We start from the raw sequence: 14,657 nt of genomic DNA, 5'->3' as shown, positions 1-14,657 counted from the left end.
TACTTCGAAATCACTTATCTCTCTTATCTTCCTTCTTTTTACGTCACCCTTTTCTTTGATGTTACTTAAAATTTGTAACTTTTCTATTTTTACTGTTAGTAGAAAAAACATTAAACATTAAATTAAATTTTACAACTTATTTTTTAAGAGAGTTAACTAATTATTATCTGTATTACTTAGGTGGAGTTGTTGGATGCAATGAGCTTTCAATCGCAGTCGGATACTGAAGAGACTGAAAATACAGGATCTAATTCTACTTAACGGATTGTGGAGGCAATAGAGATTGTGAAGCAGGAATTTGACAGGAAGGAAGACGAAGACTGCAGAGGATATATTCAGTAATGATATTATGATACCTCGCCAACCCAGTCAGTACAAAAGAAAGGCGGGAGAGTAAGGAGAAGAGCAGAAGAGAGATAGAAGAGAAGGAGAAAGAAAAGATGCAGTACGTATTTGACGTCTTACAAGTTTATGTGTACGTATAACAAGTTTATTGCTTGACTATTGAGAATATATTTTTGAGAACTTTTCTTTTACAGAGTACTAGTATCCAACTTCACTGAAGATCACGTGGACAGATACGAGATGTACAGACGATCTGCATTTCCAAAAGCAGCTATAAAGAGGGTACGCACCTTATTTTTAGTCGTTATTCACAAAAGAAAGAGCTATTCCATTAAAGAAGTATTATACTAAATATGTTTCACAGATTATATATATATATATATATATATATATATATATATATATATATATATGCAAACCATAACAGGCTGTTCAGTGTTTCAGAACGTTGTCGGGTAGCTATGTCGGGAATTGCTGAGGTATTTGTTGGCGAGATTGTTGAAAAAGGTACGAGCTCTTTTTTATAAGTACGGTTAGAATATTATTGGAATTTAATTCTAGATTATATTGTGCTTGTTGTATAGCTTTAGATGTTATGGAGGCCCAGAATGAAACCGGTCCATTACCACCAAAGCACTTGAGAGAAGCTGTCCGCAGATTAAGACTGCAGGGTCAAATACCGAATGGTCGAGGGCACAAAGCTTTTTCAGGCTATGATTAGTCCAATATTTGCGACATATTAATACAATGCTTCTCTTATAGAAGCCTACCGATATTAGATTTTATGAGCGTAATCTAAATATAAATTATGTAATTCGCTCAATGATCAAAACTGGGCTTTTTACGTATTAAATTACTATGGCTATTCAGCTTTTACATTCAAAGCGTTATCGGCAGTTAGTTAAAATTTATAAATATGTGGTAAATGTTTTACTAGCAATCGTTTTATATTTTTCATCTTCACGTAAATTAAGTCGAACATAGTCACGTATTTTTATATCGTAAGCAAATTTTATTAATACATAATGATTATCAATTTTAAACAGTTATTATTAACAATTATTATTAAAGCACATAGAGCAGGCAAATAGCAAAATATTTTATTATAAACTCAGTACACACACATGCAATCATATGTAACATACGCATATTCATATTTCGGGAGTTTCATGAATACAATAATATTTCTTATGTGATAAGAAAATCTGATAATTTGTAGTTATCTGTATGTAATTTCTTACAGCTTACAATTAGTTATATTTTATTACACAGTCAAGATCTTCATGATGTATAATCTTTAAAAGGTATAAAAAGGCGCCAAGTACACGTATAGTAGTGTATATGTTGTTACCTAAAAAAAAAGAAAGTGGTAGTATTATACCTCAAAAAAACCTAAGTAACAAGTGGTAGATCTTTATATCTCAAAAAATCTCGAAAAAATCTAAGCAGTAGTATCTTTATTTCCGAAAAATTATAACCCAAGTGATACACGTCACAAAATTATGTTACCTTATCAAAAAGAAGAGTCGCGCTTCAAGTGATCTATTACCATTACAAAAAAGAAATGATATCTCTTTAAATTAGAGCGCCAATTACAGAGAGAACATGTATATTGCCTCAAAAAATAATTGTTGCACTACTTTGAAAAATCTTTACATTGTGTCAATTAGAAAAGAATGTATGATAATAATTTTATAAGATTAAAAAATTTTATTTAAATTTAACAAGGGAATACAAAATATTTAAATACAAAGTTTACATGTGTATTTTTTAATGGTCACAAAGAATTACAGAGGTAACAGTACAAAATACAAATATTTTATTAAAATATTTAATCCAACGAGGGAATACAATTTGTATTTAAATATAAAGTTTATATATAATTTAATCACAAAGAATTACAGAGGTAACAGTACAAAATAAAAATATTTTATTAAAATACATAAATTTTTCTTGTAAAAAAACTTGGCGCTGTTAGACCTCGAAATTTTAAATAAATAAATAAACTTATTCTATACTTAATTATAAGCTGCATTATCCGCCGTCCGCGTCGTCACGCACACCCATATCATTCACTCCCACATCCACGCTGATAATGATTTAATATTACTCCCATCGCATTCTTCTCTGAATTATTTTTATTCATGTTGTCCTTATTTATTTAAAATTTCGAGGTCTAACAGCGCCAAGTTTTTTTACAAGAAAAATTTATGTATTTTAATAAAATATTTTTATTTTGTACTGTTACCTCTGTAATATTCTTTGTGATTAAATTATATATAAACTTTATATTTCAATACAAATTGTATTCCCTCGTTGGATTAAATATTTTAATAAAATATTTGTATTTTGTACTGTTACCCCTGTAATTTTTTGTGACCATTAAAAAATACACATGTAAACTTTGTATTTAAATATCTTGTATTCCCTTGTTAAATTTAAATAAAATTTTTTAATCTTATAAAATTGTTATCATACATTCTTTTCTAATTGACACAATGTAAAGATTTTTCAAAGTAGTGCAACAATTATTTTTTGAGGCAATATACATGTTCTCTCTGTAATTGGCGCTCTAATTTAAAGAGATATCATTTCTTTTTTGTAATGGTAATAGATCACTTGAAGCGCGACTCTTCTTTTTGATAAGGTAACATAATTTTGTGACGTGTATCACTTGGGTTATAATTTTTCGGAAATAAAGATACTACTGCTTAGATTTTTTCGAGATTTTTCGAGATATAAAGATCTACCACTTGTTACTTAGGTTTTTTCAAGGTATAATACTACCACTTTCTTTTTTTTTTTAGGTAACAACATATACACTACTATACGTGTACTTGGCGCCTTTTTTTACCTTTTTTTAAAAAGATAGTTTTATGCGGATATCACACCTTTTTGTAGTATATTACGCATTTTATAAACAGTATGTACAGGATAAAGCTATTTGGAGGTATAATACTACCACTTTGTTTTTTTCGAGGTAACAACATAACAGGGTAACAACATAATACATATACACTACTATGCGTGTACTTGGCGCTCTTTTTTACCTTTTTTTTAAAAAGGTAATTTTTACGGATATCACGCCTTTTTGTAGTGTTACGCATCTTAATCTTATAAACAATATATCTTATAATCTTATAAACAGTATATAATACAAGGTATGAAGCTAAAAGTGTTACGGACTATTATTTCTAAAGAAAACAACAATTTAATATTTTGCTTAGTTTTTTAAAATAATAATCTGTAACCCTTTTAGTTGTACACTTTGTATATATTTTTTTCAATTTCAACATAAAACATAATCGCAATAAAGCATGATTAATGTTAATAAGTCGTTAACTGTAAAATTCTTTATTTATTTTTATTTGCGTGTCTTACTGAATGTTGTTCGCAACTGTATATGTACCGATATCTTCAGGTATCGATATTTTTGATAATTATTTTTACGTCAGACATAATTTTAATTCATCCAATTTTTATTATGTCTAGACATAATTTTCGTCCAATTTTTATTATGTCTAGACATAATTTTAATTCAGCGATTTTTATTATGTCATGACATAATTTTAATTCTGCCGCTAAGAAAATTTTAAGTCGATTCTTATGAATCAAGCTTGAATTCAATGTCTAGGTGTCCCAGGTTGCCGATGACGAGGTCCTCATAGTGCGTTTTATAATTTTCGGTGTCCAAGTGTATTAATACCTTGAATTCGATGGCCACGTGTTCCAAGTTGCCGATGACGAGGTCCACATAGTGCGCTTCGTAGTTTTCGGTGTCTACATGTATTAATACCTCGAATTCGATATCTACGTGTCCTACATTGGGTGCGTTCAACCGATACTCCGCTAGCCTAGCAATCGTGAGCAGTCGCTCGTTTTTGCTCGTTTTCTCTCTTTTGACCTAATGGATTAAAAGAAGAGGAAACGAGCAAAAACGAGCGACTGCTCACGATTGCTAGGCTAGCGGAGTATCGGTTGAACGCACCCATTCAGATTTAAAGTTATTAATACACCTAGACACCAAAAACTATGAAGCGCACTATGTGGACCTCGTCGTCGGCAACCTGGGACACGTGAACATCGAATTCGAGGTATTATTACACCTAGACACCGAAAACTACGGAGCGCACTATGTGGACCTCGTCATCGGCAACCTGGGATACCTAAACATCGAATTCAAGGTATTAAGGTGGTCCTTTCACGGACCCAGCTAGTCAAGTAACAATCCGTCATGAGGTAATTGAAAACAAACATTACACAGCATCCCAATAATTATAATAATATAACATGATTTTACACGCACGATTTAATCTTATTTAATTATTTACTAATTAAAAAAAATATCACAATAGTAGTGCGGTTGGACTCGATTTAGGTTAGGTCAGGCATGACAGTACGAGTAAAGCAATATGCGCGTGGATCCACTACTTATTTAACCTCATATATCAGAGCAAATCATTCGGCAAGCCCTTATTTTCAAGGTATGTACGAAATCCGGAAACTTCAGGGAATATTTTAAGACGTGAATAATGTATTCATCTGATCGCTAAGTACATGTATTATTCGTTGAAAACTTCGGCCGTGGCGATTTGGATCATTCTTATCTTTCTCGTTCATTAGATGTGAACAAGGATAGAATGACAATGGCACGCTCCGCGAACGCACATTTAGAATGACTTATTTCTTGTAAAGTGTCGGTAACCTTACTTGATTTTTCGTACACATGTCCCTTATTACTGTATATTTAACATATATCAAATTTAGGTACTTATCTAATACTTGTTCTCACGAAAGGACCACCTTAATACACGTAGACACCGAAAACTACGGAACTCACTATCTAGACATCGTCATCGGCAACCTGGGACACCTAGACATCGCATTCAACGTGTATTATTACACCTGGACACCAAAAACTACGAAGCGCACTATGTGGACCTCGTCATCGGCAACCTGGGACACCTAGACATCGAATTCAACGTACGATTACACCTGGACATCGAAAACTATGAAGCGTACTATCTGGACCTCGTCATCGGCAACCTGGGATACCTAGACATCGAATTCAAGCTTGATTCATAAGAATTGACTTAAAAATTCCATAGCGGCACTTTCTGCCAAGCGTAGAGAACCTTCTTTTCCGGCAGCGGTAGTAATAATAATGTAAGGATACGAAATCTCTCCAGATAAACATGAAGCAATTGACTCAATATATATATTATATATATACCTAATTTACCTAAATAGAAATCTTCCTCCTGACCGATAAGTCTATCGACCTAATTTCGAAATACGCGCGCGATATCAAAACAGGCGATACCTGCGCCGCCAGCGTCGAAAAACTGAAAGTGACGTTTCTCTGATAATCATAATAATATTGAGATGAGAGACGGTCGACGTAGAAGTATTCGTATCTTAAAAATAAATTTTCACATTCGGACTTTGCGTCGCAATATCTCCGCTCGTAGGGCACGTAGCGGAATATTATGAGAGAAACCCCCCCCTAATTGGACCCCAAGCTATCGATCAAGCCTACTTAAAACTTGATCCGTTCACTCGTTATCGAGATCTCAACATCTCGAGTACTCGCAACCCGTCGCGTCGCGTAAAAGAGTCACGGTCGGTCTCGCTCCGCGTGTACTTGGCGCGAGACACTACCGTGTCTCTTGATAAGCGCATATAAAAATCGTGCAACAATTATTTGTACAAATTTGTCAGATCGTTTTTAGGCAGTTAATAAGATCAAATATGAAAAATTGGTCATCGATTAATATTTCAATATTGATATATACCGCCCTCTTATTGAAAAAGAAGAATGTATATCATCACAGCTTGGAGCAGCTTCTTAAGTGGATAAGAACATTTTCTGCGTTGATGAAGCACAAGAAAGTTACTGACAATCTCTTTCCTTGGATTGACTTGGTGAACGATGAGTTAATCGAATTGAAGACACGTATTTTATGAAAAAATATATTTTTGATAGTAAAAGAAATGCTAAATAAGATGTAATTTCTTTATTCAAAATGAACTGTAGAAAGATTGCATTATTATTACGGATACTATTATTATTACTGTTACGTTGTTCTTAATTTTATTGTTATATTAATTATCATTGTTATAGAAATATTTGCACTGTGGCAGGCTGCATGCAGTAATAGCTCGATCGATATCATCAAGAATAGATTTATACGACCTACTTGTAAACATTCCTGCTAAAGAAATTACTGTAGCACCGCATGCCAAAAAGGTAATAAGGAGAAGAAAATAGAGTTTACTTTGTCCGTTTTTATATCCACGAAGCATCTTTATTGCAATCTTATAACTAAATTGTGTTTTCTAATAATCTATATTCATTCTGTTTCAGAAAATCTCACAATGACAAAAACTCACAAGGAGATAGCCTTGTTCATGGTTCAACTGTGCGAAAATCAAAGCTACACGGAGGCACAGGTTATATCGGAGATAAGTGATAAGATGCAAGATCTTTTGAACCAATTAACTTCGTTAGCGACAGTGCAAGCACCAGATGACAAAAGAATGATCTCCGTCGAGATATTTAAGGAGAAAAACTTGGCGTCGTCTGTAAAAAGTTTCTTCATTAATTTAGCCATTGCCGAAAATCTTTTTGTACTATAATGATATTATAACTAAAGTCTTTGAATATGTTGAAAACATGGTGAAAAATAAGGAATAAGGAATAAAATGTATCTATTTCTTATCCTCTTTTCTCATATATTAAGATATAAGCATTCATTGTTATATTCTACCAACAAATTACTTATTTTATTTTTACTTGGCTTAAACCTTTGATGTTACATTGATATTGTTAATTATGTTTTTAAAAAATATTTATATAGACAATAAAATAAAATCTACGACAATCTTTTTTGCATAAAGCGCTTATTTTTTATATATAACTATTATTATATAAAAATTATAAAACAAAAAACGACCAAGATATATCAATATCCACTTCTCAGATGCGACACTTATTATTTATAATTAACGTCTCACTTAACGTCTTAAACATTTATGAAAAGATAAAAAATTAAACAAAACAAACGCGTCTAGAATATCAAATTTAACGTCGCAAACAAGCTATAGTTATCTGTGTAACAAGTGCGGGAAGTTGAGAATTGGATACGAGTGCAATCACCTGCACGAGTGTCCAATTCTCAACCCGCACGTGTTACACACCCTATTTTATATTACAAAGTGCGTGGAAAGAGTGCGGCTTATTGCGCACGCGCCACCTGTGCGACAAATGGCCGATTCCGCACGCGCGAGAGATTTCTCATTCAAGGCCGTGCAGGAATGATATATTCCCGCACGCATATCTTATTCCTGCACGGGTTTGAATGGAGAATTTCTCGCGTGGGAAATTGGCTATTTGTCGCACAGATGGCGCGCGCGGAATGGGCCACTTTCCACGCACGTGTGGTATAATTTATATTAATTGGTAACGAGTTTTATTGGTACTGCATATCGGTATGCAAATTGTCTCTCTGTCGATACTTTTCAATATCTGCGACTAAAATTGAAATATTCATGCAATCTTAAAAATTCTGTCAGTTATCAACAGCATCGCATCAGTTATCACTCGGCTGGAGATAATCTTAAGTATAAGACTGCTTATTGTTAGATAATCTTGTTTTCGAATATACTCGAGTCACTCGTACAAGAAATATCATATTTCTCTTATTTATATATATATATATGAAGGGGTAAAAAGTAAAAATCACAGTGGTATGAGTGAAATTTTTAAAAATATTTTCTCGCGAGCATAGATGCAATCTGTACAATATATAAATTGCATCTATGCACACGAGAAAATATTTTTAAAAATTTGACTTACGCTACTGTGGTTTTTATCCCTCCATATATAAGATAGTATATCATATATATTTCAACCGCGTTTAGTTGACTGCCAAAGTTGTTACAACTGTTTCAACGTTTCCTTGTCAATTAGATTCTCTCTTGCTGTGACTGTTTTGCTTCCTCATAGAGGAAGCTTTGTTTTCGTAAATTCGTATATGAACCTTTGATTGCGTATAAAGTTGGCTCTAATCAATTAAATTTAAAAGAATTATATATAAAATATTAGGGGTAGAAAAAACCAAAGAGAAAAGATTGTTTTTTGAGTTTTTAATGTCAATATGTTTAGTGTTCTAAAACGTCAAAATATTGCATTAAAAAAAATGTCGGTATGTGTGTATGTATGTATGTATGTATGTCTGTGCCAAATTTACAGAAATTTTTACAACTCCAGAATTGATCAACCAAATCTTAACGAATTATATATGAAATAGGGGTAGAAAAAACTGAAGAATATAATAGAATTAATAAAAATTGCTAATAATGAAGGGGTTACCAATTTCTATGTAAAAGAATCTACATGATTAACATGATTGCCCCAATTTCCGAAAATTTTGAGATATCAAGCTTAATTTTTTTTTATGGATAGAGTATTATTAAAGACTAGCTTTTCGGCCCGCGCTTAGCGCGGGACACAAAGCTATTCTTTAATTTATAAAATTTCTCTGTATATTACATTTTTTGTGAAACAGTTTTTACTTCCTTCTATTAGATGTCCTTGATTGCTGAATTCATCAATCTTAATTTTTACACTTTCTTTTCTAGTTGCTCTAGAAAATGCCACATATAGTTGACCATGAGCAAATACAGGATGTGGCAGATAAATCCCAACTTTTTCTAAACTTTGTCCTTGTGATTTATTGATTGTCATAGCAAATGACACTCTAATAGGAAACTGTCTTCGTTTAAACCTAAATGGCAGTTCCAAATCACTTGTAATTAAATCTATCCTTGGAATAAAGACAATCTGTCCTCGAGCAGGACCAGTTAAAACCTCCGCATAAATTAGATTATTTTTCAAATTAGTAATAATAAATCTTGTACCATTACATAATCCTTTTTTAGTATTTAAATTTCTTAATAGGATTATTGTAGCACTGACTTTTATTTTAAGTCGATGAACTGGCATTTCAGAAGGTGTTAAAGAGTTTAAAAACTCAGTTGGAAAATTCAATTGCTCTTGTGGATCATCACTTTCAATAGAGTCAATTGAGAGATACTCTTTTTCTTCTCCTTCCATTATACGAAGGATTTCATCATTAATTTTGAATGTATCCTCATTCTTAGGACAAAGAATCGCTTGATCTGGATTTTCTTTAATCTGTTCCATGGTGATTCTATCACCAAAAATTTCAGCAATAAGAGATTCTTTTGATATAAAATTCTGGGGAATTTCAATTGTATCAAGATGTAGTCCATCCATATTTGATAATTTACCATCTCCGAGTTGCATTAGCCAATTTGCAAATTCTTTTTCTTCCCCAGTTCTCATATTTTGCTTTAGTTTAACCTGAGTTACATTCCTCCATATAGAATTGTATTTTACAGTCGACTCAATTATGGCTGCTTTTTGTGCATGTGGCACTATTGGAAGATTTTGTCTAAAATCTCCTGCAAATAAAATTACTTTTTCTCCAAATGGTCGATGATTCTTCATTAAATCTCTTAAAAGTTTATCAACTGCTGTTAAAGCATGTCCAACAGTCGTGCTCACCTCATCCCATATGATTAGTTTGGCAATGATCAGTTCTCGTGCAGCTTGAGAGTTTCCTCTTATATTAGATTTAGCTCCATCATCAATTGGTATTGAAAGTTTGAATAAAGAGTGATAAGTTTTTCCTCCTTTTAGAAGTGTGGCTGCAATGCCAGTTGAAGCACATGGAATAACTATTTCGTTTTTTCCTCGAATAACACACAGAAATGTGTTAAATAAGTAGGTTTTTCCACTTCCTGCAAACCCGTCAATATAAAATAACCGCTGAAGTTCATTCTTATTGTCAATTGCTCGCATAACTATATCGTACACGTATCTTTGTTCAACATTTAATGTTGATAATAAATAATCACCACGTATTCTTTTTTCATCCACATTATACTCTGTGACGTAAATATTCACTGGAATTGGATTTGGCAATTGAAAGTTCTCACAGCTACTTCCATTATTTATTAAAATTTCTTGTATATGATTTAAAGCCATATTTTCAGGATTGACAACATTCTTATGTACAAAGTCCTCAATTAAGAAATCTTTGTATTTATTCCAAATAGCTGGTACATCTATTGGAGTTCCAAATATGCAAATATAGGAAATAATTCTCTAAGTTGTACAGGCATTTTGGATTCTGTTGCCTCTTCTAGCGTTTTTCCCCAAAGATCATCAGTTTCCACCAAATTTTTTGCAATTGCTGCATCCTTAAATGTCTCATAAACAACTCCATTAACAGTTTTCAAATCTTCAAAACATTTAGCTCCAACCACATGTAGTAGAAGAAGACGTAGATAAAATCTCTCCATATCTTTTATGCTTACTGTATAGAGTCTTGAAATTATCTTGTCACCACCGTTTTTGCGTGGCTTCCACTTAGTTTCTTTTTTATCATATATATAATAATAAGGAATATCTGTGTAAAGTAAATGCACCGCATTTTCATCAAATTGATTTAATTTAAACCATGCAGTCAACGTGGTATCTCGAGTTAACTCTCTTTGAGCAGCTTTCTCCTCATTTCCCGCTCGAAAATAAACCATTTGGCGATTAGGCAAATGAACTGCCAGTCTTATTTACTGTGTGAGACTTCATGAACAGATCATATCCGTTCAGTCTCCACATTGCTTCTGGAGCACTAACATATCTTGCATCCAGGTATGATTTAACTTCATCTATTTTAATTAACTTTGTGCCATCTTGTGCTTGTACTTCAATTGCAGCACAGTCAAATCCTTTATGAATATATTTATATAAGTATTTTACACTCTTTACTGATGAACATATTTCCAAATTGATATGTCGATCATATTTCATAATTAAATATGGTGAATATGGTACTACCCATCGATTATCAATTTCTTTGCCTCTGACGATGTATTTTTTTTCCAAATTCCTTCGTTGATACATAGGATATCCATTTACATTAGCATTAGTTTCTTCACGAAATTCTTTTGGAAAACCTTTTGAACATTTTCCATCGTCCCCAATGCAAGGATATCTCTTGGAAAAATTTCCATAAGGACCATGAATCATGTGCCTCAAAACTTTTACATTAAGTTCTGGATATCTTTCTTCGTCAGGAATTTCAGCCCATACCATCATGTCAATGACTTCTTGAAGTCGGGGCTTATCTTCATCACTCAACGTTGCAAGTAAATGTAAATGTGGAAGTCCTCTTTTTTGAAATTCAATCACACCTGCATAAGCTACAATATTTCCAAAAATATTATTTTGGGTTAAATCTTTTAAAACCTCTTTGACATCTAAATTAAATGTTTTAGCGACCAAATCAGGTCGAAATTTTATTAAACATCCATCAAGATTATCTTTAATTTCGGGGCATTGAGGATTGCAAGTCATCGTAAGAAAAATGTCAGGTTTACCTTTTCTAACCAGAGACATAGCATCTTGATATCTTTCTTGCATATTTCTTGGACTGCCCATAAATGAAGATGGTAATATTACAGGTATGCCAGCTTTAATTCCTTCATTTTGTGCTCGATTATCTAGGTGATCCATTAATCCCGAATAAAGTTCTGCTCTTAATTGAGGTTGATTTAATTTAATATAATTAAGCCTATTGGCTTCAGTTTTCATATAAGCATCAAGTATAAACTGACATCTCAATTTTCCTGCCTTTTTAAATTGACTAAATTCAATTCTTGGTGCCAACAGGTGAGCATAATAATCCATTTGAGTTATTTTGAATTCTGGATATTTAGAATTATATGATTTAAGTTGTGAATGCAATCCATCATTACCATATGGATATAACAACGGATAACACATTGGGTAACATCTTTTGTCTAGAATTGATATTTGTTGAACATCGTTCGAATTTTTATTATAAATTCGAATGTCTCTCTCAAATAGAGGCTCACCATCAACATTTTGAAAAACCACGGCTATTTCATTAGCTCGCGGAGCATTGTATCTTCTTTTATCGTGTTGAGGATCATTTCGAAAGGACAACATTAAATTTATGGCTTTATTGCCACTCGGATTAAGATCTTGTTCAACTTGACGCATCATCTTAAAAATTTTTGCAAATTCATTGCATTGGATCATAAAGCAGGACAAATCTTTCATTAAGACTGGATTACACTTTTGATTGGCTTTATTATTCATTCTATGATTAATAACTTTTTCTGTATCTAAAAAATAAAGCTGCGCAAAATGCGGAACTTGCCCATCCGCTGGGCGCATTGCCATTGTGGTTAAATGATGATATTGTTCATGAATCTTCAAACAATAAGGAGCATTGTTCACAACATCTAATGGATTTCTATTGCCCGGGGCACCCATGGAAGCCATAGCTAAAGCGCTATTATATGAACGAATATTATCAAGAAAATTTTTTGATACAGAATCATTTCCCATATATAATTTTTTAAGAAAATCAGGACAATTTATTGGTTTTAATTTAAGCTTGCCTTTTTGACAACAATATGTAAATTTTCCATCTTTAGATTTTTCACATGCAAAGTTTAAGGATTTGCAAAATTGACATTCTACATTCATTTTGCCAAGTGTATGAACTGGCACATTTATTTCATGTTCCTTGGAAATTAGCGCAATGTGATGATTTAATTGTCTAGCTTGTTGCCTTTTTTGAGCATGTCTCTGGACATCAGCTTTATGTCGTTTAGTCTTTGCGTTATCATTTTCATTGATCCTCTGCTGAGCATGTCTCTGAGAATCAGCTTTGAGTCGTTGAGTCTTTGCGTCGTTATTTTCATTTGCCCTTTGCTGAGCATGTCTCTGAGCATTAGCTTTGAGTCGTTGAGTCTTTGCGTCGTTATTTTCATTTGCCCTATGCTGAGAATTTCTTTGAGCATTAGCTTCGAGTCGTTGAGATCTTTCCTCCAAACTTTCAATTTTACGCATTTGTTTTAAGCGTTTATTTTCGCGACTCACTTTAGTCAAATTTCCGTATTTTCTCTTTTGAGGCATAATTATTTACGTCGTAACAATACAATTATTTTTTAAATCTATAACAGTTTTCAAATCTATAATAGTTTTTAAATTTATAATAATTATTCTTTATCTATAGATATCTTTTTAAAAAAGAAACTATTTTATACCGTTTGTTTGTCTGTCTGATCGCAAACTACTTATTTACATTAATAGATCGATTTTCTTATTAGATCTTTTCTTTCTCTTTTTTTTCTGTTTTATTGATTTTTTATATAGTGCATAACAGCCTTTTTTACAGGCGCACAGCAACTCTGTATCGGCGGATAGTAGCCGTTTTTTTTACAGGCGCACTGCAGCTCTGTGTCAGCAGACAGCAGCCTTTTTTGTACAGGCGCACAGCAGCTCTGTTTCAGCGCACAGCAACCGTTTTTTAAAGGCGCACAGCAGCCTTTTTTGTACAGGCGCACAGCAGCTCTGTTACAGTGCACAGCAACCGTTTTTTAAAGGCGTACAGCAGCCTTTTTTGTACAGGCGCATAGCAGCTCTGTGTCGGCGCACAGCAGCCGTTTTTTAAAGGCGCACAGCACCCTTTTTTATACAGGCGCACAGCTGCTCTGTATCGTCGCACAGCAGCCGTTTTTTAAAAACGCGCACAGCAGCTTTTTTATATAATATATATTTTTTTATATAATGTCTCGAATATCTAAAAAATATTTTTTTATAATGTAAAAATATATCTATTACAAATATTTAAAAACACATTTATTACATTTAATAAATATTTAAATACATTTATTCCATCACCATGGTAACTTTTTATCCCTATATTCATATTATACGCGTACCACATCTCCAATTGTTTTTGAGGGAAGCTATCTTGCATATTTCTTCTAATATATATAGTAGATAAAATGATAAAATACAGATATTGAAAGAAACAGCGAAAATGCATGCAATTCACAGGAGCATAATGTAAGTAAATTTGAATTTTATGGAAAGAGAATGAAAGAGAGAAATGGAGAGAAATAACAGAATGAAAGATAGAGAATGATATTAAAAGAGAGAGAAAGAGAAAGTGAGAGCGAAAGAGAAAGAGAGAGAGAGAGAGAGAAAGAAAGAGAGAGAGAGAGAGAGAGAGAGAGAGAGAGAGAGAGAAAAAGAGAAGGTTAAGAGAAAGAAGGAAAGTAAGAGATTTGTGTGTATATGTGTGAGTGACAGAGAAAATAAGGTTAAGAGAGAGAAGGAAAGAAAGAGATTTGTGTGTATAATATATATGTGTGTGTGTATGTGTGAATAAAGAGATAAAGAG

At 32.8% G+C, this 14,657-nt stretch overlaps 1 protein-coding gene and 1 pseudogene across 2 annotated transcripts; both read left to right on the top strand.

Annotated features, from left to right (window-relative positions):
* Positions 1 to 58: 58 nt before the first annotated feature.
* Positions 59 to 1,615, top strand: LOC143906720 (transcription initiation factor TFIID subunit 11-like; annotated as a pseudogene). The gene is made up of 5 exons (XR_013259627.1): positions 59 to 94; positions 181 to 445; positions 540 to 629; positions 756 to 852; positions 930 to 1,615. The product of XR_013259627.1 is annotated as a transcription initiation factor TFIID subunit 11-like (transcript).
* Positions 1,204 to 5,286, top strand: LOC143906719 (uncharacterized). Its single transcript, XM_077422963.1, has 4 exons — positions 1,204 to 1,266; positions 4,308 to 4,529; positions 4,724 to 4,829; positions 5,143 to 5,286. The coding sequence occupies exons 1-4, from the start codon at positions 1,204 to 1,206 to the stop codon at positions 5,151 to 5,153; spliced, it is 402 nt and encodes a 133-aa protein (XP_077279089.1). The 3' UTR covers positions 5,154 to 5,286.
* Positions 5,287 to 14,657: the final 9,371 nt, after the last annotated feature.

This window comes from Temnothorax americanus, unplaced genomic scaffold (genome assembly GCF_048541705.1).
Source record: "Temnothorax americanus isolate GAGA-0224 unplaced genomic scaffold, ASM4854170v1 Scaffold75, whole genome shotgun sequence".
Taxonomy (NCBI): Eukaryota; Metazoa; Arthropoda; class Insecta; order Hymenoptera; family Formicidae; genus Temnothorax; species Temnothorax americanus.
The sequence above is the reverse complement of the archived record's forward strand: the minus strand, read 5'-3'. Positions and strand labels throughout refer to the sequence as shown.

Bases quoted from the DNA above. Each gene is read 5' to 3' on its own strand.
- LOC143906719 (XM_077422963.1), top strand. From the start codon at position 1,204: ATGGCTATTCAGCTTTTACATTCAAAGCGTTATCGGCAGTTAGTTAAA. The intron at 1,267-4,307 runs GTAAATGTTTTA...CACGATTGCTAG, and splicing joins TTAAAATTTATAAATATGTG to GCTAGCGGAGTATCGGTTGA. The intron at 4,530-4,723 runs GTATTAAGGTGG...GACTCGATTTAG, and splicing joins ACCTAAACATCGAATTCAAG to GTTAGGTCAGGCATGACAGT.